Source organism: Suricata suricatta, chromosome 17, assembly GCF_006229205.1.
Source record: "Suricata suricatta isolate VVHF042 chromosome 17, meerkat_22Aug2017_6uvM2_HiC, whole genome shotgun sequence".
Classification (NCBI taxonomy): Eukaryota; Metazoa; Chordata; class Mammalia; order Carnivora; family Herpestidae; genus Suricata; species Suricata suricatta.
In genome coordinates, this window is record NC_043716.1 from 54,591,589 (window position 1) to 54,617,204 (window position 25,616).

Genomic DNA, 25,616 nt, shown 5'->3' on the forward strand with positions numbered 1-25,616 from the left:
GTGGATCTGTTTGTAGAAAACGAGTCCAGCCCGTGTGGACGGTGGATGGACAGGAGAAGGGACACAAGGGCCTGAGGCCCCGGGAGGCCGAGCTGGGGTGCCGCGCCCCTCCCGGCCCGGCTCTAGCGCTTGCCTGGCACGGCAAGCGTGTACCCCTCGCAGGGCTGGTCCAGGCCCGCCGTTCTGGCTGCCGGAAGAGCTGTGTTCAGGCTTCATGGTCGGGAGCGAAAGCTGCTCTAGAGGCCAGGGTCTGGCTCGGGTCGGGGTCCCCACTCTGCCTGCCTGCGTCTGCCCACGTCCTGTCGGGGCCAGTCACCGCCCAGGGGACAGTCAGCACCAGAACAGGGGGAGACAGTGGTGCGGGGTGGACGGGGGGGGGGGGGCGCCGGATGTGCTCAGGCCCTGCCCCGCTTGCTGCTGGAGCCCAGCGTCCCGAGCAGCATGGGTCCGTCTGACCACTGCCCCGTCCCCAGGCCGTTTTCATTAGATCTGTTCATTGTCACAGCTGTCGTCACTGCCCCAAGGCTGCCAGGAGTCCAGCCTTCCTGGGGTCCCGGTGCAGGGCTCGGAGCTCTCCGTGCATCTCCTGTAACCTTCATAGGTCCCTCGAGGAGGCACAGAGAGGCTGTCACTGGTCTGTGGTCACACAGCAGGCAGCAGGGAGTGCCAGGACTCCAGCTGGGCCCCCCACCCCAGGAGTGGGACGCTGGCGAGGACATACAGTGTAAGGTCCGGCCTCACCGTGGAGCTCGGGCTGGGTGACTCGGTGACCGACAAGGCACAGTGGGTCGTGTGCACTGTCTCTTTTGGGGTGAAGGACACAGCAGGCAAAAGTGTGGGCTCTGAGCTGCATACACCCACTTATAAACCTGGTGACCTTGGGTGATTTCCAGAACCTTTTGGCCTCCTTATCCGGGAAAAAGAGAACTAAGAGACCCTCTCACCAAAGCTGGTGGGGGCAGCACACGCAAGATTCAGGGAGAGCTGGGCCATGTCATGCACTTGGCTGAGTTAGCTGCGCAGGTGACTCCTGAGTGACCTTCTGAACCGGGCATTAGCAATACTGTATTGCTACATCTTTGTTTTAGAGACACAGACCAGAGAGGTTAGGGCGCTGACCCGAGTCACACAGCAGTAGCTGTGCTGGAGGGGAGAATGCCGGAAGCCTCTGCGCCTAGAAGGGAGAGCCTTGGGGGTCACCGAGGCAGCCCAGCTGGGGGGTCCAGTCGCTTGGGCACCTACCTCTTGCTGGCTGGTGGGCCTGGTTCACCCTGGAGACCCTGAGAGTCGGTGGAACTCAGGTCCCGACAGGGCAGGGGTGTGCTCAGGGCCACGCAGCAGACGGGGCAGGCTTGGGGCACCCGCCCCGTGTGGGGCTTTGCCTCCGGAGTCGTGGTCGATCTTGGTAATGCCAGGTCCGTGGGGAACCAACCACTTACCTGGGAGCTGGATTTTCCTCCATGATGTAAACGCCTGTTCCCCATTCTGCAGGCAGGAAAGTGAGGCTTGGACGTCACGGCACCTGCCCAGGGCTGACCCAGTGCCGTGCAAATGGCCGGCGTGGGTGCTGGCCCTCCTTCCTGCCAGGTCTCACAGCTTGCTTGCCCCTCGGACTGCAGCTGTGCCTGGCGGGGGCCGGCCCGCGGGGGCTGGTCCCGTGCTGGCCTTGAGCGGGAGGGCCACTGGGAGGTTCCCTGCTGTGAACCACGGACCCTCCCCGCCCCACCTCTGCATCCTGCAACACACGGTTGGGTTGTGACACCCTTTCCTGACCCGTCCCCGAGAATGGGCTTGGCGGTGGGTGCTTCTGGCCTTTGCGGGAGTCCACGTTGTCCTCTGTGTGGGGACAGACCTGCTGCTGGCTCGTGGGGGGTCCTGCTTGGGCACAGCCTTTTTCCTCACCTGCAAAGTGGGGGCTCAGTCCCGGGTGGCCTCATTTTGTCACTGAGGAAGGGGCACCGTGACGCTTTGGGAGGCAGGAGCTGGCCCGGCTAAGAGGCTGCCCTCCCGTCCCACGGGGCCCCGGCTCCGCTCCCTGCCGCGGGGCGCCCGCAGCCTGCGTGGACACGTCACCCCCTCATCCTCCCGGAGTGGCGCTCGGTCAGCAGGGGGCAGTGGAGGCCTCGCGTCCTTGGAGAGGCCTGGACGCAGCAGAGTTGCCGCACATCTGTCCTGTCACGGCCGCAGCGGCTTCCCTTTCTGGGAACGTTTCCCCGGGGCTGTCACGCCGGGCGGGGCTGGGGGTCCCGACCAGGCCGGGGGCAGTAGGGCTGTGTTGATACAAACTCCAGTCGAAGCCACACCCTCCCTGCATAGCCCAGCGGGAAGGGACCTCACGGCAGGGCCTGGGGGGCGCCCACCACACGTGCCACCCGCGGGGCACCCGGCCCTCCGAGCCGCCTGGGGAGACCCAGCCCAGGGCCTGGCTGACAGCATCTTGGAGCGTTCCGTCCGCCCGGCGGATGCAGGGGCTGCTGAGAAGCTAAGAGCGTCCGTCTTCCCGATTAAAAACAACCCGTATTTTTCACGATTTAAAAATCTGCCAACTCGTGGCAAAGGCAGTTTTAAAATTAGAAGACTCCAGAGAAGCCCCTTCGCTAACAATTGCATCAGAAATAAGTCGTTAAGCACGCTGGCTGGTTTTCCACCCGTACGATTAACACAGATGACTTTTTAAACGTAATAAAACCCGGGATCTGACGCTTCTGTCTGCCGCACACGCACCCTGGCCCTTCTGACAGTTCGGGCCGCCTGCTCAGGAGGGCACGGCCGGTCCGAAACCGGCCTGGGGCCCGTGGGACTTGGGAACCGGCCGGGAGGCTGGCCCCTGGCTGGGGACGTGGGCAGGGGTGGGCCCCCGTGGACGCTTTCTCGGGTTACTCCGTGGGGCTGCCCGTGAGTGGCGGAAGCAAGCGTGTGGCCACGGTGCTGGGCCGCGTGACCTTCCTGGCGGCGTGACCTTGGCCAAGGTTCTTTGTTCCCTTGTGTAAAATGGGTTTATGGAAACACTCAGGGGAGCCCAGTGAGAACCGGGCGTGTTCATTTGTCCGAGCAGAGGGCTCAGGCCAGGTCACCCAACTGTCCCCATCCTTGGGTGTGCTCTGGCCCCATTGCCTCCTCTGTCATCGGGCTGTCATTCATTCACCTTTTGAGGGGCCAGGCCCGGAGCTGAGGACTGGGGTTTCCAGGTAGGACATGAGGATGTGAAAGACAGGCCCCGGCCGCCCCCCACCCCCAGCGGGTCCCGGTGCGGCTAGCAGGGGAGGGCGGGCCGGCTCCTGCCCCCTCTTGCTGTGTGACCCGGGACAAGATGCTCAGCCTCTCTCTGCCGTGTTTCCTACTCCGATAAAGGACGAGAGTCACCCGAAGGCTCCGGCCGGGTTGCCGTGGGGACCTGAGGGGGTGCGTGTGAAGCTCTGGGAACAGAGCCTGGAACCCATAAGCTCTTCCTTGGAGTTCGCGTTTCCGGAAGTTGCCATCCTGAGAATTCTCTTGGATCTCGGGACACTGACGGCCGTAGATGGAATGCTTTTTCTGGAAGCCATCACGGAAGGGCTGACCGGGAGCCGCTGCCCGGAGCACAGTCACGGTTCTCAGGGGGACGTGGCCTGCCCTGCGGTCCCCTGTCCCCGCAGCGTGTGTCCTCGGCTCTGAGAATGGGCGGCGAGGTGGGTGGGGGGACCTCATTCTCCAAGGGAGTCACCGCTCGGATGCGGAGGGGCCTCGCCCCCTGTCACCCCGTGGGCCCCTGTCCTCAGCTGCTGCGGCAGGATGCTCCGGGGGCCACGTGACAGAACCCCCACCTCGCAGCGGCCCAGGAATTAATTCTCTGTGGTGCGAGGGGAGAAGTCTGGACACTGGGCTGCTCGGGGGTGCGGTGACGGGCACTTCGATCAGCCCCCCTCGGGTGTGGCTTTGCTCCGGGCCGGGCCCGTGGTGGTCGCAGCTGCTGCGGCCCTCTGAGGGAGCCGCGCCGCTCCTGTGAGCCTGGACACCAGCCACCAGCCGGGACCGTCTGGAGGGAAGCCCCTGGGTGCTCCCTCTGCACCGTCATCCCAGCCCCAGGCCTCCCGCAGCCCCAGGTGTGGCACGAGGGTTAGGTTGGCTGGGAAAGGTGGGGCTGAATGAGGGAGCCAGGAAGAGGCCCCTTGACCCTGGCTGGTGTCCAAGTAGAGATGGGGAAGGGGCCACTTCCTGACCAGGTGAGGGGGTGAGGCGGGCCGGGTTTTGCACCCCCCCACCCCCATCCATGCCGGGAAAACAGCAGCTGCGGCCCAGGACGCCGGTGCTCCCGGAGCTGGAGCGGGTGGGCTGAGCCGGGGCCTGACCTCCGAGCCGGATCCAGCTGCTCTGGGGATATGCTGTGGCTACACACGCTGGGGAGAGTCTGCAGGGGTGGGGGTGGGGGGGCAGGGGAGGCCGGCTGCCCCTCGGCGCCCCCTTCTCTGCAGGTTTGGCCGGGGACGCATCCTGCCCCTTCCTGGTCCCCCACCCGCCTTTCATGTTCCTGCTGGTTTCTCTTCCTGCCACCTCCCCCCCTTCCACGGGTGCGTATGGTACTAATTAAGTCCTTCCGCCCGCCGCTCCGGAGTGTGCGGGGCCTCCCCCGACCCTGGGGGGGTAAGGGAGGGGGGTCCCCGCATTCTGGCTTGCAAAAAGCCAGACATCTTGCATGTGCATGTGGCTTTTGGTGCTGTGCTGATCTGTGAGTGTCGGAGGGCCCCCCTTTCCTGCTTGGGGGAGGCCCCTGAGCTGGGGGTTCACAGCCCCATCCGGGAAGCTCCTCTTCTATGGAAGGGTCCCTGGAGCAGCGCCACGCAGTGAGGAGGCCGGACCGGCTGAGCCCCCCCTCCCCACCCCTGCCCACCGCCCTTCCTCTGCCCTCCTCCTCAGCCGAGCCTCAGGGGGGAGGAGGCAGAAAAGGCAAAGGAACGGGACATCAGGGAGCCACATGCGGGGCGGGGGTGGGTGGTGGGCAGCCCCAGCGGCACCTGGTCCCTGAAGCCTCCCGTCCAAGGTATTCCTGGACTTCCCCGCCCCCTCCCCTGGCCGGCCTCCAGGATTGGAGTTCGCTCTTGGCCGGCAGCTAAGGCGTGTTTGGAGGAGGGAACCAGCCGTTTGGGTTTTGAAGATCCTTCTCCTTCCTGGAGGGCGGAGGGAGGGGGCCTGGGGCCTCTGTGGTTCGAGCCAGGGCGATAGGGGATCACTGGGGACCGAGGCCGGAGTCCAGCCTCTCTGCTGCTGTCCTCCGGGTGGAGCGAGGTGAGGAGGGAGGCACCTTCTGTGGGCTGGGGCCTCGGCGGGGCCTGGGGGCGCTTTACCTGGTCTCCCTGCATCCTTTGATCCGTCCGCCATGCCCTGTGGTCAGTGCCGTTAGCACTCCCATTGCACGGATGAGGAGCGCCAGGCAGGGGCACGAAGTGACCTGCCCAGAGTCACATGGCTGGTGGGGCCACGGGGGAGGGCTGGAACTCCATGAAGCCTGACCTGAGCCTCTGACCCACCTCCTCGGGCCTCTGATTGAGCTCTCTCTCTCGACACGGTAGAGAACATGAGGTCAAGGCCGGGGGCAGTCACGTGGCCAGACCCACACAGCAGGTCGGTGGCAGGGCTGGAGGCTGGTCCCCCAGGCCCTGGTCCCATGGCCGTCCCTCCCGTGGGTGCCTATTTGGAAGTGGACGGGCCCATCCTGGGGTGGGGCTGGCTGTGCCCTGGTCAGCGGAGCCCGGGCTCTGCACGGCATTCCAGAAAGATGGGGCATCCGAGGGAGACAGGCGCCCTCTGGGCTGATGGCAGCGGTCGTTCGTCATTGGGTCCCTCCCACCGCTGTCTGTACCGCAGGCGGCCTCCAGTGCAGGTGTGACGTGTGTGCGCAGAGAACGCAGGAGCGGCGCCGCGGGCGTCTGAACCTCACACTTGTGTCTGAGCCCCGCCGTTGTGTCCTGGGGAGGCGTGAGCCTCTCAGGGGCTTCCCATCTCCCCCTGCAGCTTGCAGAGTCTGCAGTGGGCACACGGCCTCCCGCGGGCCGAGTCGGAGCTTGGAAGCGAGGCTGCAGGAAAACACGGCACCAACCGGCCTTGACTGTGCATGTGTTTTGTTTTGTTTTCTTAACATTTATTCATTCTTGAGAGACAGAGACCAACCGAGAGTGAGCAGGGGAGGGGCAGAGAGAGAGGCAGACACAGAATCCGAAGCAGCTCCAGGCTCCGAGCTGTCAGCACAGAGCCCGACGTGGGGCTCCAACCCACGAACCATGAAAGCATGACCTGAGTCGAAGTCGGACGCTCGACTGACTGAGCCCCCCAGGCACCCCAGCGGGCGTGTGTTCTTATGCACGAGGGCGCAGGGACAGGCTGGCGGCCCCTGCTGTCCCTGCCTGGGTCCCGGGCGGGTGGTGGGAGGGGGAGCATGCCAGCAGGAAGCTGGCCGGCACGAAGGAGTTAATGGTGTTCCTGCCGCCTGCCTGTGGCTTCTCCAGCTTTTCCCAGGGAAAGGGCAGGAACCAGAGGCCTCTGCAGAGGAAGGGGTGGGTGGGGGTGCAGTGAGAACAGGCTTTCTGCGCAGGCACCCCGAGCCGCCCCGCATACTTAACCCCGCCGACTCCTGCAGGCCAGCTGCTCGCAGCGCGCCTGGAAGGTGGAGGGAGAGCTCCCAAGAAGCAGAAAGGCTGGAATGAATGTGGGATTCATTACTGGAATTTGGCAACGTGAGGAGCCTCACTTTCTCCCCCGAGATGGGCCGGGGGCGGGGAGGCCCTGGGCTGGAGCCATGGGGGGGGTGCTGCTGTCAGGCCGGAGCCCCTTCCCATCCCCCCCCAGCTGAGCTCCTGGGGCCCCTGCTCGCCTGTGCCCGGCTCACCCTTCTGGAATCACGTGTCGCACTCCCCTCCACCCCCCACCCCCACGCCCCTGCTGGAGAGAAGAACGGCCTGGCCCCTGTGGGCCACCTACGGCCTCCTGTTTTGCTGCCCTGGCCTCTGGCATGGAGGCCAGGCGGACGTGGGCAAACCTGCTTCCCGGCAGCCGCCCTGGTCCTGGGAGCGGCTGAAATTTGCTGACGCCCCTGCAGGGTGGGCTGGGCGTCTGGGCTTTGGGAGGACACCCGGGAGAAGGCCAGGGTGCCACCACGTGGGACAGAGCACAGAGAATGTCCCCAAGCCTTTCCTAGCACAGGGGGGCCCACTGGGTTCTGGAAGCGTTCTCTGTGGGGTGCAGTTTGTGGAATCTTGTGGCCCCACCCCCTCCCTTGAGGGAGAGGAAGGGAGAGGCCCAGAGGGTCCGAGGGTGGATTCTGACCTCCAGAACCGTAAGGTGACGGGTGTGTGTTGTTGTAATTCGTTACAGCAGCCACAGGAAGCTAATACAGTCAGGAAGTGGTGATGATCTGGGAAAATCCTGGAGGAATTCTCCACATCCAGAGCCTTTGTGTCCCGACTTTGGGCTCCCCCCCCCCCCCCCCCCCCCCCCCCCCCCCCCCCCCCCCCCCCCCCCCCCCCCCCCCCGCTCCCCCGCCTCTCCCAGCTCCGGAGGCCACAGGAAGGCCCTCCTGGGGCAGGACGGGCAAGAAACCAGTTGAGAAACCTCTTCCCCTTTTCACAAGTGAAGGTGAGTGTGAGGGTCGGAGCACTGGCCTCCTTTTTGTGGCTTTTTTTTCTAGAATTCTGTAGCTGGACGAGAGGGTTCACTTTTTGCTTATGGCCACGAAACAGTCATTTACTGAGCCGAGTGGGGACCTGGAGAGCAAACCCCCACCCCTCACCACCATGAGCACCTTATCTTCGGGTCTGGGAAAACAGCTGTGAATGACACTTTAGGACAGTTGGGACCTCCAGCCTCATCTCTTGCCCTTCCCCCACCTCCTGGCCCGGAACTGCTTCTCTGAGGACCCTGCAGTCGCCCTCCCTCCCCCCAGAATGCCTGCTTCCCCACTGGGGTTGGGCCTCTTCTAGGATTCATTCAGAACAGCCTCGCTGCCTGCTCCCAGGTGCTGCGGACCCTTACTAAGTGTCACCAGACCGCACGCCCACCACCCAGTGGTCACTGTGTGCTCCGAGGCCTGTGTGGCAGGGTCCCCGCTGCTGGGACGGCGCCCGTGCTCTGGACACAGCACACAGCGTACCGCACGGAGGACGGACGAGAACCACCCAGTCTCCGCTTTCAGTGTTTATCGTGATCAGTATCCCTGGCATTTTACATGTTTGATGCACTTAAAAATTTTTTTTTGAATGCTTTATTTATTTTAGAGAGAGAAAGAGACCGTGTGAGCAGGGGAGAGGCAAAGAGAGAGGGAGACACAAAATCTGAAGCAGCTCCAGGCTCTGCGCTGTCAGCACAGAGCCGGACGCGGGGCTCGAACCCACAGACTGTGAGATCATGAAGTCGGACGCTCAACCGACGGAGCCGCCCAGGCGCCCCTTGATGCGCTTTTTAAAAACTTTGTCTTGAAATAACATTAGACTCTCAAGACATGGCACAAGGAACCGGAGGGAGCTCCTGTGCCCTTACCCAGCACCCCCCTCAGGACCTGCCTCAGAACCCCGCTCATGATCAAAGCCAGGAAACGGCTGTGGTTCAGTAGGAACTCCGGCCTCATTCGGCTTTTACCAGCTTTAGGGGCCTTGACTGTCTTTGGTGTGTGGTTCTGGGAAATGTTACCATCTACGCGGATTCATGGAGTGCCGCCCCCCGACCTTGTCGGGGGACAGAGAAGCTCCGTCCCCACAAAGAAGATGGCCTGGTTTTGAACGTACCTAAACAGTACTATATAGTCTGCTGTTATTATTATTTTTTATTTCATTTTGGCTTCTTTTACTGAATATTGTGTATTCCTTTTTTTTAAATGTTTGTTTAATTTTGAGAGAGAGAGAGAAAGACAGTGTGAGAGAGAAGAGGCAGGGAGAGAGGGAGACACAGAATCCGAAGCAGGCTCCAGGCTCCGAGCTGTCAGCACAGAGCCCGACGCGGGGGCTCGAACCCACGGACTGTGAGATCGTGACCTGAGCTTAACCGACTGAGCCACCCAGGCATCCCTGTGTATTCCTTTTTTTAACGCACTTTTTATTTCCGAGAGAGGGAGAGCAAGAGCACCTACAAGTGAGAGAGAGAGAGAGAGAGAATCCCACAAGGGGCAGAGAAAGAGGGAGAGAAGCAGGCTCAGACTCTCGGACCCTGAGACCATGACTTGAGCCGAAGTCAGACGCTTCATGCCTGAGGCGCCCAGATGTCCTCCGTGTACTTTGAGGAGGCAGGTTCCCAGGTTTTGCGGGTCCGCCACTAGGGTCCCAGAACACGGATGCTGGACACTCAGTGACCACACCTCCCCGCGTCCGCCAAGTTTCCGCTCACTCCTGCGTTCGTGTCCTGGTCAGAGCGTCGTGCGTCTTGAGCCGCCCCCGCCGGTGCCAGGACGGGGTGGGCGACGCCGCGGAGCCCCAGCTTGGGCGCCGGCCCTGCGCCGTCTCCTCCCTTCCCGCGTCCGGCCCCGGTTGGCGGACGGCGATGCCTCCTCCAGGAGGTCCAGTCATTGCCCAGAGTCCCGCAGCTGCGAAGTGGGGGGCTGCCTGAGGCCGCGGGCACCTCGGTGGGGGGCTGCCCCCAGGCAGGGAGGGTCTGGCACTAGGGGTGCTCCGGTGTGGGGGTGAGCTGGGGAGGGTTCGCGTCCCCTCTCTGAACGATGTTCCAGCAGCTTCCCCAGCCCCAGGTTCCTGAGCGCTTGGTTCTGGGAGGGGAGAGAGGAGGAGAGAGCCGGGTGGGCTGGGGCCCCGTTGGGACAAGCTCCTTCCACCAGGACGGTGCTTTCACCGCGTCAGGGTCTGTGCTGAAGGCATGGCGGAGGGGGGGGCGCCTGGGGGGCTCCGTCGGTTGAGCGTCCGGCTTCGGCTCAGGTTAGATCTCACTTTCGTGGGTTCGAGCCCCGCGTCGGGCTCCGTGCTGACCACTAGCTCAGAGCCTGGAGCTGCTTCCGATTCTGTGTCTCCCTCTCTCTCTGCCCCTCCCCTGCTCACGCTCTGTCTGTCTCTCGAAAATAAACATTAAAACAAAATTTAAAGGGATGAGGGGTTTCGGGGACCCTCCATGACAAACCCACGGACTGTGAGGTCGTGACTGGAGCCGAAGCCGGACGCGTAACCGACGGAGCCCCCCAGGCGCCCCGGAAGCCTGTGTCAGGGGTCCTGAGACCTCAGGCCTGAGACAGAGGGCTCTGCCCCCAGAGGGAAAAACAAGGCTTCCGTTGGCTGGGGTGTTTTCTGCTGGGTCATGAGAACAGGCCTGGGGAGTCGCCGGCTCCCCTTCGGTAGGAGCACCCTGTGGTTTTCAGAGCCTTTGAGGTTGTCGGCTCGGCATCATCTTGCTCAGAACCCCTAAGGGGGGAGGGCAGGAGGGCGAGCAGCCTCCTTGCAGGCAGCCAGGTGGTAGGTGGGTTTGGCCCTGGGTTTACAGGTGCGTAAACTGAGGCTCAGGGAGGCTACGACTTTTAGCCACCGGAAAGCTCATGCCTTGTTATCCGCTGGGGCCTCCGAAGATTTCTTCAGTGTTGTGTTGTTTTATTCTGTTTGTTTATTTGAGAGAGAGAGAGAGAGAGAGAGAGAGAGAGCGAGCGAGCACCAGCTGGGGAGCGGGGGTCAGAGGATCCAAAGCAGGTGCTGAGCTGTCAGCGCAGAGCCCAACGCGGGGCTCGAACCCACGAACCGTGAGATCATGACCTGAGCCGAAGCCGGACGCGTAACCGACGGAGCCCCCCAGGCGCCCCCGAAGATTTCTTTGCTTTTTAATAAACATGCCCCATCGCGGACCGAGGACACCCAGAGCCGCCTGGGCTGGAGAGCGACTGCACCCCCGCTTCCTTCCTGTCTCCAGACGTGCCCACATCCTGCGCTCAGAAGCTCACCGTGTTGCCTTGTGTGTCCCGTAACCGGGAGCAGCTCGTGCATCTGAGCACCCGTCTGCAGCTTTTTCTGTTTGGAGATGGAGGTCCCCTGCCGTTCCCCGTGCCTCGCCTTCCGGTTTGTGCATTTCGCTCCCAGCTGGGCATCGGCGGCTGGATGTCCCACGGCTGTCTGTTCCCTGCCTGGCGGACGCTGGGTTGTTCCTGGGTTTTGCCATTAGGAGCACCGCTGCCCTCACCCATCTTGTGTCCTCTGGTGACTCAGGCACGCGGATCTAGAACTCTTACTACAAAACCCGCGGCAGCCTGGGCGCGCCGTCTCTGTTCCCACCCCAGCCCGTGTCCAGGGAGTCCGGACTGATCGGATGTCTGGCCCAGAGAGAACTGACCGGCTGAGGCGTCGAAATCCGTGTTTCCCGCCGGATTCTCTCTGGGATCGTTAGAAGGGGCTATAGAGGCAGAGCGGTTCCGTGTCCGAAAAGTTTGGGAAACAGAGAGTTTAAAATTAAAAAAACAAAACCTTACCTTATAAAATGGTATACGTTTCATAGGCTGGTATACACTGGTCCCTCGCCGAAGAGGGACCGTGGAGGGTTTATCTGTGGAAACCGTCTAGGATGGGTGTGTCCTGCAGGGCACATTTTCCTGTTGTAACAGACTTTGAGAACCGGGAGCCTGAATTGCTGGCTGTGGGTGTGGGAGGTGTGCATCTGCAGTGAAGAGCATTGTTGGGGTTTTTTTGTGTGTGGTTTTTTTTGTTTGTTTGGTTGGTAGGTTTGGTTTGGTAGGTGCTGGTGAGGAAAAACCTTTTCCTCTATCCTCTTAGGTTCAGTCCTGGGGGTCTGTAAATTAAACAGACAGGAGTGCCCCCCCCAACCCCAAATTAAACTGATAAAAGCCATGCATATTATCGAGAGAAAAGATAGCTTTAATCACGGATGGGAGTTTGCAGAACAATGTGATTCAGGGGGCAGTTATCCTAGAAGGGCAAAGGGAGGGGGCGAGGAACACTTCCTGGAAAACAAATGACTTTTTGGAAAGATAAATGCCCCTTAGGAGGACAGATGGGGAGGAGATAGCTTTGTGAGGGTTTATTTAGGTGTGGCGTGGACACTTCTCACCTCCTGTGATAAAGTCCCTCTTCCCCAGTTGCTCAGAGGAGGGGATGGATGGCAATGCAGTTCTTTGGCAAGTTCGGCCTTTAGACAGATAAAGCGATTTCAGGAGCTCAGATGTCCTTTCTCTTGTCCTTTGCGAGGTCCCGGAGGTCCCAGCCAGGCCGTGTCTGAGCCTGGGCCCCTCCTCAGTTCGCAAGAACTGCACGGACCTTCGGGGTTAAGATCAAGTCTCTCTGGGCCGAAGGGCTGATTTCCTGCGGGGTTTGTTTGGTCCTAAGGGAGGATCAAACCCCCAGAGGACAGACGCTTCCCTGGATGTCTGAAGGAGCTGTTGACCCTCTACCCTGCATGCTCTCAGGGTCTTGCCAGGTCCCAGCTGGGTGCTCGTCCGTCTCCATCAGCCCTAACCTGTACTTTTCAACCCGGGCCGTACGTTAGAGTCCCCTGAGAAGTTTCCCCAGAGTACCAACCCCTGGATTAGCTAAGTCAGAATTGCTGCGGTGGGGCCCGCCGCCCCTTAAGAAGGGCGATGTGCTGCTAGGACTGAGAGCCCGTGTCCAGAAGCCAAACCAACACCCTGCCCTCTCTCGCCCCACGTTCCAGAGCCTCGGTCCCCCTCTGAGCACTGCACCACGCATCCATCGACGCAGAACCCCACCATCTTAGCTGCGGGGCTTTTTTGTTTGGGCCCTTGTTCCAGTGAAGGGGGAGGAGGTTCCCCAGCATCACACCTCAAGGCGACCTGGAGCGCCCCCACCTGGCGGTCCTCCCCTCTGACGCCTGGAGAGCGCTCGCAGACCCCTTGGTTTTTTCCTGCAGTTTGTAGGGTCTGAGTGTTGGGTTGCTGGGCAGCTAGGATTCCGGCTTTGAATCAGCCTGGAGTTCGCAGCCCAGGGGCACGCATTTACCCAGTGAGGGTGGGGTGGGCGTGGTGGGTGTGGCAGGGAGTGTGCTGCAGCTTCTGTGATCCCCTCCCCCGCCAGGGGCCATCACACCGGGGATTAAGGGATGAAAGTTGGCTGCAGACAAGCACTATTTTCTAAAGTTAAGATTCTGTCACATAGTTTCTAAGACACACTGGTGACATGGTAGCTTTTCAAGAGGAGAAAGAAATGTGTGTTAAAGTGTCCTGGAGAGGTAGACGCAAGCTGACAGCAGAGGAGGGAGGTGCCCTTGCTGGAAAGGAGGAAGTGGGCCCTTCCTGCCCTGCGCTCCCCAGACACGCACAGGAGGGGGTAAGTCCGTCTGGCAAGTGCTCCAGATCAGGACCGAAGGGTGGTTTCATCTGAGGGAGGCCATCTGGAGGACTCCCTGGAGGCGGTGGCTTTTAGTGGAGCGCAGAGCGGTGGATTTGGGAGACTGCAGGGCCTGGATGGGGGGTGGGGTATAGGCTCATTAGAAAACAGCGTGTGTGAGAGGTGGCTGAGCCCGGAAGACGGTCCCTGGGGTGACTCTGGGGACGGAGGACGGGCTGTTTGGTCTCTCCAGGAGGCTGAGATGAGGGGGTGCAGCTGTGCTGTGGAAACCCCTGCCTTGGGGGTTGAGGGGAGGGGCCGTTGCTGTCACGTGCTGCTCCAGGCCAGATGGGCGGAGCTGGGTGTTGGCCTGGGATGTACCGGTGAGACCGGCAGAAGCCAGAGAGCGAGGTTCGGTCGGTCGTGAGCCGCTGGTTGGGAGATTCAGGCCGCAGTGTGGACGGGCTGTTGAGCGGTGGGGAGGAGGTCCCTGGGCCCAGGGAGGGGGCTTGTTTTTGAGACTGGGAACACCCTGACCGTTTTCCTCCATCACCTTGCAAAGGCACGGGAGGAAAGATGTCAGCCAAGTGTGGCAGAGCCACCAGCCCGCCGCACTGCCCACGGCGAGAGACTTCACAGGCCTCTCCCTGCAGGCCTGCCTGAGCCCGCACCCTGGGGCCATGGGAGCCCACCCAGGGGCAGCGGGGCCTTGTGTGGGCTCCCCTCCCCCCAGGGGTGTGTGGCTGCCCCTGCTGGCTGCCCACGTCAGCGGCAGCCCCCTCCCCTCCCGTCGGGAGCCCAGCCACCGGCTGGCAGAGGAGGACGGGGAAGGATCTTTTTTCTTGGCCTGTGATAGGAAGCACCAGCTACCTCCCACGGGGTTTGCCCGGTGTTGGGGGTGCAAAGGGGTTGTGGGAGGGCGGCGCTCGGCCCGAGGGAGCGGGGCCCAGGCCCTGGGGCGTGTGCGTGCGTGCATGCGTGTGCACGTGGTGTTCGTGAGAGAGGCAGAGGGAGGGTGTGTGTGACCGCGTCCCTTCCCGGCCGCCGCTGTGAGGCCACATGAGGGTCTCGGCGTCACGTGGAGATCCTGGCACCGCCATTTGGAAGTGGGAGCCTGCCCCGGCTGTCCCCCTGTGGCTTTCAGAATGGGACCCTGGTGCAGGACAGCGGGCCAGGGTCTCCACCTCTCTGGTCTGTTGGGGGGCCCCCAGGGAGGGCAGTGGGTGGTGCTCGCGCAGGTGGAAGTGGCCTGGGGCACCCTGGTCAGCGGGGACCTCCCCCTCCCGTTGCACGGCCCCCTGGTGCCCAGCAGAGGGGTTTCCTTGGCTCTGTGTGCCTGCATCGAGCTCAGAGTTGGAAAATCCGACTTAGGTCCCCCTCATCGGGGCCGGGAGGGATCCTCTTCCTGCTCCCAGACCTGGAGCAAGTTTCCTTCCAGCTCTGAGGGTCTGTTTCTTCACCTGTGCTCGGAAGCTCCCACTTCACAGCGGTCCGGTCGGGCCCGTGGGCTGCATGAGTGTCCCGGGCCCGCTCTGCCAGAGGCCCTCACACAACAGAAACCTGCTCCTGCTGCAGCTGTGGAGGCCCCAGGGCCAGGGCCCGGTGTGGGCAGGCGGCCCCAGCTGGTGGCCGTGGGGGAGACGGCCCCGGGGCCCCCTCCAGCCTCTGGTGGAGGCTGTGATCGGCCCTGTCCCTGCCCCCACCCCCCATCCTCACTGTCTCTCCTCCTCTGTAGTCCTGGCCTTTCCCACAGGACACCTGAGATGACTTTGGTCTCCCTCTCCTGCCGCAGCAGGTGACCCTCCCAGGCTTCCGGGGCGGGGGGGTGGCCCCCAGTGGGAAACAACACAACAAACTAGCTCAAGAGAAAAAAGGATGCATGAAACCCTTTTTTTCCCCTTTAAATAGTTTTTTATGACATCGAACACGCAGAACGTGAGCTCTACCGTTCGTAAGACTTAGCACGTTCACAGTGCGGGGCAACATCACCAAGCTGTAGTTCCAGAACTTTCTCATCACCTCCAGAGGAAGCGCCGTGTCCATTAAGCAGTTGGTTCCCACCCCCCCTCCACCCCCCGCTTGGCAGCCTCAATCTGCTTTCTGTCTTCATAGATTCTTTTCTCATCAGTGAGGCCGTCTGTGACTTTGAAGTCCGTAAACAAAGGCAGGATGAGTCCTGATTGGAAGCACACAGAGGGTGGGGGGAGGCTCAGCAAGGGGACAGTTTATTTACAGCCGCTCAGCGTCCTTTCTCGGGGTCCCCGCCTGGGCTCTCCCTCCCCATTCTCCCCTCTCTCCCTTTGCAAATGACCCCAGGACATCCGCAGAAGGGGGGCACTGTGATGGAGGAGGGATAGTGGTCCCAGTGATGTCTTACAGTGGTCACTAGGGTGGGTCCCATCAAGCCCTGCCCCGCAGCACCCCCACATGCAGCCGCACCCCCGCCGTTGAAAGTGAGGTGCGGGGCTAAACGAATACGGCCTAAATAAATAAATAAACAGCTGACCCGGCGTCCGGTGTGACCAGGGGGAAGTCGAGAATGTCGTGAGAGGCGCTGTCCAGGACGTGGTCCGGCCACGGCAGCCACTGACCACTGACACGTGGCTGGTCCAGGTCGGGGGGTCACCTAAGTGCACAGTGCACGCTGGACTCCAGACGCTTTAGTACGGAAAGAAGGAAGAATATAAAGTATCTAATAAATCTTATTGTTAATGACGTGTTGAGTTGCTAGTATTTGGACTCCGTTAAGTACAATATGTTAAAGGTCACCTGATTGTTCTTACATGTTTAAGTGGGGCTACTGGGGACTTGAACGTTACGACGTGGGGTGCTTATCGGTGACCCGCCCGCTGATTTCTGCTGGGGGCTGGGGGGCAGCCGCCGCGCAGGCTCAGGCTGTTCCTCTAGCCCAGGATCTCCTCCTGCGCTCCGGAGACCCCCGTCGGGTGGGCGATGCGCGAAGGAGCATGTGGAGGGCACCCAGGCCATCGCCCGGGGCCAGAGATGAGCAGGGGGAGCAGGGAGGGGAGGAGGTTGGCAGGGGGCGGCCTTGGAGAGCCGGTGGTTTGCCCATGTGGTGCCCGAGAAGGGGCGGTGGGCCCTGGGGGACAGAGCTAGGTCAAGGGTGGAGACCGAGCTTCTAAGGGGAGCACGGAGAAGGAAGCCCTCTGCCCCCAGGACAGGTGTGGAGTGGAGGTGGTGTCTCCAAGGCTCCGTGTTAACCTTGACCTGTGACAGGATTCCCCCCCCCCCCCATGTCCTTTTTGCCCATGGTCTTGGAGCTGGTCTTCGGGGCCTCAGTGGCAGGGGCCCAGCAGAGTGGGCAGGAGGTATGGGAGGGTCCCTTCCCACACCCCGTCTTTGGAAACACCTTGGAGGAAAGCGTGTTGATTCTGAGTGGCCATTCTTCCCGGTTCTGGGTGTCATGTCCCACGTTAGCTTTCCGGACTACAGTTGATGGCGCCCATCTTACAGGTGGGGAGGGTCAGAGCCCACAGGGCAGGGTCACGAGCCAAAGCTCTCTCGAGCAGAGGGGGCCTGACTGCCACGTCGGCCCCCGAGGCCCCCACCTCAGGTCCACCGCCGTCCGCCCTCTGGCTGTGATGGGAACAGGATCTGCGGACACGCAGAACCTCCCCTGGACGCTCCCTGTCCTTGGCCCGGTGCCCGGGGAGGACAGCGCCCCCTCCCCTGCCGAAGCCTTTGTGGTTTGGAGGCTGTGGCCGTCGGGTGTGGGCTGTGGTTGGGTTGGTGCTGCTGGGAAGAGCTGGGGAACCCCAGGGTGGACCGGCTGCGTGGGGTCAGTGTGGCCGTTGGGGGGTGCCTGGGGGCCACGTGGGGGGACGTGGGAATGGGGAAGGAAGGCCGGCCTTGGGAGAGGGGCTGGGCCTTCCCAGGGGTCCTCAGGGCTCCTTTGCACCGGAACTGCTCACTCCCTGCCCCCCTGAAAATCCCCCCAAACCGGCGGTGAGGAGGCGGCCTGGGGCCCCGGCCCCTCCCAGCCTGGGAGTGACTCACTCAGGGGTCAGAGGTCGTGGCACGGGATGGGTCTGGCAGATCCCCGTGTCCAGGCCCAGCCCCAAACAGGGTGGTTCCCAAGCTCCCGGCCCTGGGGACCACCTCGCCCATCCCCCGCTCTTTCCGAGGGTCCCAGCCCCACGCCGGGGTCTGCGGGCCCGGGTGACTCACAGCCGGGGCCCTGAGGGCCGTAGAAGCGGCAGCCAGAGTCCTTAGGCTCCGGGAAGACGGAGCTCAGGGTAAGCTGGCCCCGCCCGCCCTCCCAGCCCCTTCTCCAGGCTTCTTCTCGGGGCTGTGGCCACCGCTGCACACTTTAGCTCTTGACCGCTTTCCTGGAGGGCGTCTGCAGACCCTGCGGCGCCCGCCCGAAGCCTGGGGGTGTTTTCTGAGCTGGCAGGGGTCAGGATCCATTTGGGGCTCACCTGGCCCCGGGGCGGGTGCTGGGCGGGGCAGCAGGGAGGCCCCCCCCACCTCCGCAGTGTCACATTCCAGGCACCACCCTGCACCCGGGCAGGCCCGCCAGGAGGAGGGCACCCATGGCTCTGCGGGCGCCCTGACTTGCAGTGGACGGGGCGTCCAGGTGAGCGTCCTCCCCCCTCCTTCCCGGAGCTCTTTCCTGGGGACCCTGTCACTTTCCCTTCGGGCGTGACTCCACGGCCGGCTCGGAAGCTTGGCTCCTTGGCGCTTCTTTCCCACACAGGGCACCCTGCGCACCGCTCGGCTTGGGGCCCGCCGCCCGGCGCCCCTTCTCTCCTGCGGGCCCCTCCCACCCCCACTCTGCTCCCCTCGCCCTGCCCCCGAGCCTCCGTGCGCAGCCCGTCCCTCCTACCTCTGCTTGCGCTCTGGGAGGCTCCTTGTTCCTCGGCCACAAAGCCCCTTTGATCCTCTGCTCGGCTCCGAGCCATGTGACCCGGTGGGCGGGCCGCGCTCTCCGGCAGCCAGCGCTGCCCAACTCTGCTGCAGGGGTGAGTCCTCCGCTCCCTTTGTTCCTCGCGGCCTCGCACCGGCGGCAGGGGGGGCCTCAGGTGGAGCGGCCGCCCGGCGGTCCTCCGACGGCCTGGTGGCGGGGCCGAGCGCCGCGGGTCCCCGTCCCCCACCCCTGGCCACCCCACTCCCCGGCCGGCAGGACCGGCTCTGGGTCCCCGGGAGAGGGGCGGCGGGCGCTCGGTCTCCACGCGGGGCCCAGATTTTCGGCCTCGGAGCAGAAGAAAAGGGCTTTGTGCGGCCACAGCTATCTCTTTGTAAATATTTGGCCGGCTGTGCCGGGCGGCCAGGTCCTCCCCAGGCGGGGAGTTTCTCAAAGCCGGTGGCCCGTTCTCGAGGGGCTTCCCCGGCTTCCATGGGGCCTGGGAGGCGCTGGGATTGGCAGCTGCTGCCTCTTAAAATCGTTCCCCACAGATTGTCAGCTGTTGGATCGGGTGGAGGTTGGCTTCCGCAGACCCCAGAAATGCGGGTGTCCGTCCGGGATGGGGGGGACCCGGTGGCGCTGTCTCCAGGTTCCTGGGGGGTGTCTGGGAGGTGGTGCCCTGCCTGGAGCAGGGCAAGGGCGGGGGTGGAGGTGAGGAAGGGGCTCCTTGGGGACGTGCCTTCCAAAGAGCTTTCCAGCCGAGACAACGGGAAACCCCCAGACTCAAATCCCACGGCCCGGGGTCCGCCGAGCGCCAGCGCTGGGAGGGCCGGGTGCTTCAGAGCCCGCGTCCCCTGCTCCCCAGACTTCATCCCGCCTGTCCCCTGGGGATCGACCCAGCTCCTGGTCCCCCTCCGTTTCCTCTCGGCCGGAAATCTGCCCCTTTTGTCAGAGGTTTGGGGGAGCATCTCTGCTCACCAAAGACAAGTTTGAAATTCCTTTCCTGCAGAAAAATGTGCAGCCCAGGCCGTGGGCTTCTGGCTGAAGGGATAGCGCCCTAGCGGGAATTCGACGCGGAGCCCGCACGGAAAAGCCCCCCACCCCTCCCCGTTCCCTTCTGATCCCTTCTAATCGTGTGTGGATTTCCCACCTCGTTCCTCGGGGCTTGGCCTCCTTGGGTGTTTACACAAATGTCATTTCTCTTCTGGCCGACTCCCGTGGCAACCCAGGGGGGCTCCTTTTCAGGAAATAGGAAGCAGAATGAGTTTGTTTAACCGTTTGGGACTGGAGGGCCGGGGTCTGTGTTGGGACCTCATTGCACAGGTGGGATTCTTGCTTCTGTCCCTTTGGGTCTCCGTTGGGCTCAGGGAGACTACGGAGGGAGGCCTCTTCTGTGGCTGACCCCTTTTAACATCTGTGTCCGGGGACCTGCATGGTCCCCGACCCCTCCAGGCATCCCCACTGCCCCCCCGCCCCCCATGATTCCCGTGCTGGGGCACCTGCGTCACTACTGTGTGCCTGCATTTCTGCCAACCTGCTCTGTGTGGCTGGCACCGTGTTGGCGATGGTGGCTAGCACGGCTGGCTGGGGTGGGGGGGGCTACTCTGTAGGGCACTGGGCCCTCCAAGACATGGGGAGGGGCAGCCACGGGCCCCACCCAGCCACGCCAAAGACAGCCCAGGCTGGGGCCAGGGGTCATTGCCCAAGTGCCTAGTCTGCTGCCCCAAGCCCCGAGGACAGGGTTCATCCCAGGAGCCTGTACCCCTTAGGGCAACCAGGATCTCTGGGCTGACTGCCCTCCCACCACCCCCTCCCCTCTTCCCCAGCCACAGACTCTCCCCACTTCCTGTTGTGTCAGGGCCTGAGCCTTCCTTGTGAGATAGGACAAGCCACATTCCCTGGGGGCAGTCATGAAGGGAAGACCCCATCCTTAAGAAAGCACCCCCACCAGCCTCTGGCCCTGCTTCCTGTGCTGTCAAAGGTCGAGGAAGCCCTTGGCTGGCTGAGCTTCCGTTCTCCGACGCCCCCCGCACACTTAAATCTCTGGCCAGCTCTCCCCAGGCTCCCTCCTGCTCTCAGTGGCCAAGCGCACCGGGGGGATGACTTTATTTCAGGCCTGGTGGTCTCGGAGATTGCAGCTGCTGCCGACTCCAGGGGAAGATGCTTCCAGCGGAAATCACAGCCCCTGGCCAAGACTCCATTCCCAGACTCCTGCCTTCCAGCAGCAGGCTTTGATTTGTTTATTGAGCGCCATCCTGGTTCCTTGGACAGGTGGGGACCTGTCTCAGGCGCTCAGGGGAGCCTGACGAGGCCGCCCCAGGACCGCTCCCCAGGGTGGCGGGCTGGGAAGTCAGCTGAGGCCCGAGCTAATTACAGGCCGGCCCTCCAGCCTGCCCGCCGAGGCTCGTCCCTGGGCTGGGGTGGGTGCGTGGGGTCCAGATGCCCCCTCCCCTCTTTCTGTTGTCACTGCCGGGAAGGGCCTGGCCTCTAGGCCCAGGAGTTCCGAGTTCTACCTGTGCGGGGCCCTGAGCTGCCCCTGGACTTGCCCTCAGGGCCAGCCGTCCCCACCGTAAGAGCAGAGGTCATGCTCGGCCCTCAGAAGCTGGTTTCCAGGAGGAGGGCCTGGCCTTGGTTTGGGGGCTGCAGCTTGGCGCGCAGGGTCTGAGAGGTGGAGAACCCGCCAGCTCGCCCCCCTCTTCCTGGCTGTTCCAACGGAAAGGTGATGGTTAAGCATTTTGGTTTAGCTGGATTGTGGCAGGAGCACCCCCAGATTTCCTGTGCCTCTCCTGGAGCTGGGGTGGAGGGGCGCCCTCCGTGAGATGTTGGGTCCTGGGCACCCAAGGCGGCGTTTGGAACCCCAGCTCCAGGTTGGGGTTGAGTTGCCGGCACTGAGCCCCGCTTGGCCTTGGGAAGGAGAGCTCCAGGCATCCATCTCCCTAGCACGTGGCTTGCAGCCTCCGCTTCTGGGATCTGTGTCCCCAGAGGCCTGTCAGCCCCTGCCCTGCCCTGCGAGTGCCAGGCACCGAGTGCCCAGGCATCCGGACAAGCACCGGAGTGTCCTTGCTGGTGTCCCCAGCGGAACGTGCACCGACCTCCCTCCTACCTCCCAGATATTTCTCTCTTACCTCATCTCCCAGGCCAGGTTCTAGGTGCCTGTCACCAGGCCTTTGTGACATTGGGACTGCAGATAAGATGTTCCCAGCCCAGAGCAGGACGGCGAATTCACCCTCCTGCGTGGAGGGCCCCCCACACCGGATGGGGACGTTTGTGTCCTGTTTGTCTCTCCCTAGACCGTGGACTTGTGTAGAGAGTGTGTCCTACTGATCTCTGTCTCCGGGGCCCTGGACGTCCCGGGAGTTCACGCTTGAGTGGACGCACGTTCAGCAGGTGTGGCTGCAGCCTTTCGTCTTTTGTCCAAATACTCTGGTGTCTGGACAGCCAGCTCCAGGGAGCCGTGTGAGAACAGCCCTTGGTTCTTCTGTCCTGTTCTCCTCGGAGTGTTTCTTTTCTTCGGGATCTGATCTCCCGGCACGGGGGGCTGGGCCAGATGACCCCGGCCCCACTCTGTGCCCGGGTTCCGGGGATGTAGGGGACCAAGGACAGGATCCCGAGGCGTTGCCGCCAGCCTGCTGGGGCCGGGCCCTCCGATAGGTGCCGTCCTGCTGACCACGGTTGACTCTGGGCTGGTGTCCCGAGCCCTCAGTCTTCCTCTTGGGGAGTGTGTGGAGGTGAGGGGGCCGCCTCATTTCCTACATGACAGGTGGAAACTGAGGCAGACCTGTGAAGTACTAAGTCATCCCCGAAGTGTTCAGGTGGGTGAGAACGTTTCTCTCTAGGGAATACGTAAGGTTGCTTATTAGGTTTATTTATTACAGAATAAATGAGATTTAAAAAAAATTATTTTTAGAGAGACAGAGTGCGAGCAGGGGAAGCACAGAGAGAGAGGGAGACACAGAATCCAAAGCAGGTTCCAGGCTCTGAGCTGTCAGCACAGAGCCCAACACGGGCTTGAACTCATGAACCGTGAGATTGTGAGATCATGACCTGAGCCGAAGTCAGACAACTAACTGGCGGAGCCCCCCAGGTGCCCGCAGAATAAATGAGTTTTAAGCTGATTCCTTGAGCCACCCCTGCTCCAGGCCGTCTCCCCCCAAGGCCTGTCTGGCCTACATCACTCCGCATGCCCTGCCCAGAGCCCACCCGGCCCGCCGAGGGGCAGCGTCATGCCTCCTCCTCTGTGCTCCCAAATAGCACCCGGCGAGCGTTGTTCTGGCACCTTCCTTCCTGCTGGTCTTCCCGCACGCCTGGAATGTTCAGGTTCAGGGCAGAAGTCCGTTCTGTCCTCTTCTGATGTCTTCCCGTCTCCGAGGCAGGTCTGGGTAAAGGCCCGTGAAGCAGGTTGCCGGCCCCGCGGGTTCAGTGACTGGTCCGCTGCGTCCACATTGGCAGCATTGGATCTGGGACACCCCCTTCCCAAGTGTCCCCCACTCAGGTTTAGAGTGAGCCCCTCCCAGTCCCCTCTTGGGGCCCCAGCGGGCTGAGGGCCTTGCGAGGCAGGATGTGGGGGGCACTCCGATCCAAGAGAACGCAGCGCCTGGTGAGGCTCCCAGGGACGGAGGCGGTGATGCCAGGTGGGGGCCAGGAGGTTGGGGGGCTCTGGGCTGGGGGAGGGGAGGCCAGGCGTGGGGTGGCCGGAAGACCCCTGTCTTTGGCAAGACCTAGGCCCAGGGACCAGCCCCACCTCTGTTAACATGGCATCGACCGGCCACCTAAGGACCGAGTCAGCCTTTCCTGAGGCTCCTGACCGCCCCCCACACCTGCTTGCTCCCTGGGCGGGCTGCCGGCTCCCCAGAACGCACCTGGGGAAGGACGTTGCCGGGAGGCAGTTTCACACGTAGGGCCGAGTGCCCTCTGCGCACCTGTCGGCGACCCTGTGGCCTTGCCCATGTGCGTCGTCCCCTCTGAGCCGCGCGGCCCGGTGTCCAGAAGGTGTGAGAGCTGTTATCGCTCCGTCGGGTCTGCACGGGGGTAAAACAGACACCGCGTGTCACAGAACTTGGACCGGGAGGCGCCGAGTGCACCTTACCCTCGCCTGCCGTCTCCGCGAGTTCTGACCTCGGGGCAGCCCTGGGCTGAGCAGGGCAGAGGAACCCACGAGGCAGGCCTTCCAGAACCTTCCATTCCAGTTAAGTGACCAGCTTGTCAGTTCAGGGTGTGACTCTTGATTTTGGCTCAAGTCATGAGATCAAGTCCCACATCGGGCTCCACGCTGACAGCTTGGGATTTTCTCTCTCCCTCTTTCTCTCTGCCCCTCCCCGCTGTGTTCTCTCTCTCAAAAATAAGTAAACATGAAAAAAAATAAGAAAAGAATGCACCAGCTCTAAGATAAGGTGCCCCAGGAAGATGTCCTAGGGCCTGTGGGCGGTCCCAGGGAGCAGCTCCTTAGCAGTTGGAACTCAGCAAAGCCTTCTGGGCCGGGGAATATTGAGATGTTCCCTCTGGAATTTCAGTGGAGACACAGAGGAGAGCAGCTCAGGGGCTGCAGCTGCAGGAGGAGCAGGACCCCAGGGGACAGTGGATGTAACCTGTGGGGGCGGGGCTTGTGGTGGGCGTGAGGCAGGGGAGGGGCTGGGAGGGGCGTGGTGCCCCCTTGTCCAGAAGGACAGATGAAGGAGGCAGCCTCCAAGCTCTAGCCTCCCGACTACACCCTCCACACAGTACTGCTCAGGCCGGTGCCTGCTTCCTGCTTCCTGCTCCTCTGGCACAGAGTTCCTCAGCTGACCTTGGCCATCCTTTCAAAGGTCTTGGCCGTCTCCCCAGCCTCCTCCAGGGCTCACAGTGGTCGGGCTCCCCTGTGTGCCAAGAGCCACCTCTGTTTTCATTACTTCCTTATACGTTCCCCCAGTTCAACAGGAAGGTGCCGAGATCCTTCTGGGCCTGAAACCCAGGCCTGGTCTGCTCGCGTCCCCTGGGGCGCATCTGGGGTGGGGCCCACCGCGGGCCCGTGGGAGGATGAGCCAGCGGCCTCTGTCTGCACCTGTCTGCTGCTGGTTCCCAGGTCGTGGGGAGACATATGAGTTGGGGATGGGAGGCCGGTTCTCTGAGGGCCCCCCCCGTTTGTTGGGGGCGGGTTGGGGTGAGGACAGCCCCTTGCGTGTGCCGCCCTCCCGTGGGGCTCTCCAGGGACAGCTGGGTGTAAAGAGCAAACAAACTCCACGGGGCACTTGAGACTCAAGTGTGAAAGTTATCATTAAACCTGGAGCCCCCAGAGCCCCCTCTCCGTCTCTGGGGCCTTTGGCATCACGTGGAAGTGGGGCTTCGGTGAATTCTCTCCGTGACTTGTGTCCACGGAGCCTCATCCGGCAGCGTCCTTGCAGTCGGGATGGGGGAGGGAGGGGGAGCCTCGGGCCTCTAACAGACTTGGGGTGGGTCCTGCCAGGGTGGCCCAGGACTTCCGGCGCCCGCTCCAGGCAGCTGTTGGCTCCTGCGGTCGTTTCCGCTGGGCTGGCTGGGCCTGCGCAGAAGACTGAGCACCTGCCCGGTGCGTGCCTGTGTGTGCGTGTGTGTATGTGTGTGCGCGCATGTGCGTGTGCGCAGGGGGCCTGGGGCCTGCTGCCACCTCACACCCTTCCGGTACGTGTAAGGGGTCGCAGGTGTCCCCGCATCCGCGAGGGGAGTGCCGAGTGGCATTTCCTCGTCCCTCCTGCCCAGAGACCGTCTCATTGGCTGCGTTTCTCTCCCACCCTCCCCTCCCTTCCGGTCGAGGTTTTGGGGCTTCCTTCTGTCTTAACGGTGAGTCCTGATGGGCAGGGAGGGCACGGAGGGCGTCGCAGGGTCCCCCACTCACGGGGCTGCGCTCTGGGGGGCACCGGGGGCGGGATGTCGGGTCGGCGCTGAGCGCCGGCCGTGGACGAGGACACAGCCCCCACTCTTGTTTGTTGGGGAGCTGGTCACCTCATGTCGCTGTTAGTAGCTTTGCGGAGCCCTGCATACCCGCCGCACGGCCCAGTGGTCTCCAGTGTACAGTTCAGCGGTGGTGCGTTCCCAAAGTCACCCCGTCACCACCACTAATTCCAGAACGTTCTCGTCATCTCGGAAGAGACCCGTTCCCAGTAACAGCTCCCTGCCCCCGGCACCACTAAGCTGCCTTGTGCCCCGTGCGTCTGCCGGCCTTGGGTGTTCTGTGTGTGTGGAATCGGAGAACAGGTCTGGCTTTTCTCACTTAATTGTGACAGCTTCGAGGTCCACAGGGTAGCAGGGGTCAGCGCTTCGTTCCTTTTCGTGGCTGAATAGTGTTCCGTGTGGGTGGCTGTCCTGTGCTCCTGGACTGCTCCTCAGCAGCCGGGCTGCAGGGCTGCTTCTGGGCTTGACTGTGGGAGTCGTGCAGCCGTGAACCTCGTGCCGAGTCCTGGTGCGGACTGTGTCTTCACTTCTCCCCAGGACTTGCCAGTCGGGGGTGCGCCTGCGGCCCAGGCCGGCGGTGGGGGAGGGGCCGTCCCTGTGCACATCTCCCG

The 25,616-nt window shown here is 62.7% G+C and overlaps 2 protein-coding genes and 1 long non-coding RNA gene across 11 annotated transcripts in view; 1 reads left to right on the top strand and 2 right to left on the bottom strand.

Annotated features, from left to right (window-relative positions):
- The window catches only part of SEPTIN9 (septin 9), a 136,371-nt gene that overhangs the window by 88,583 nt on the left and 22,172 nt on the right, over window positions 1-25,616 (top strand). Inside the window, exon 1 of one of the 6 annotated variants that reach the window (XM_029927747.1) lies at window positions 13,184-13,238. The exons of 2 other annotated variants lie outside the window; for them this stretch is intronic. The gene's annotated coding sequence lies outside the window, so the exon portion shown is untranslated. Of the gene's footprint in view, window positions 1-13,183; window positions 13,239-17,738; window positions 17,836-18,125; window positions 18,221-24,772; window positions 24,895-25,616 lie in introns of those variants that run through there. 3 more of the 6 variants (XM_029927749.1, XM_029927748.1, XM_029927750.1) reach the window with 3 other exon arrangements.
- LOC115281985 lies at window positions 9,141-11,583 on the bottom strand. Its single transcript, XR_003904483.1, has 3 exons — window positions 11,411-11,583; window positions 10,889-11,068; window positions 9,141-9,718 (listed from the first exon to the last, which is right to left on the bottom strand). It is a non-coding gene; the product is annotated as an uncharacterized LOC115281985 (long non-coding RNA).
- Window positions 15,133-18,612, bottom strand: LOC115281982 (cuticle collagen 2-like). 4 transcript variants are annotated; one of them, XR_003904478.1, is made up of 4 exons: window positions 18,085-18,603; window positions 16,022-16,338; window positions 15,745-15,896; window positions 15,133-15,414 (listed from the first exon to the last, which is right to left on the bottom strand). XR_003904478.1 is itself a non-coding variant. In XM_029927751.1 (3 exons), the coding sequence occupies exons 1-3, from the start codon at window positions 18,594-18,596 to the stop codon at window positions 15,281-15,283; spliced, it is 798 nt and encodes a 265-aa protein (XP_029783611.1). In that variant the 5' UTR covers window positions 18,597-18,612; the 3' UTR covers window positions 15,133-15,280. The 4 variants fall into 4 exon arrangements, 1 of the variants encoding a protein (XP_029783611.1); XR_003904477.1 differs by lacking the exon at window positions 18,085-18,603 and having other exon boundaries at window positions 16,022-17,503; XR_003904479.1 differs by lacking the exons at window positions 16,022-16,338; window positions 18,085-18,603 and adding an exon at window positions 17,427-17,478.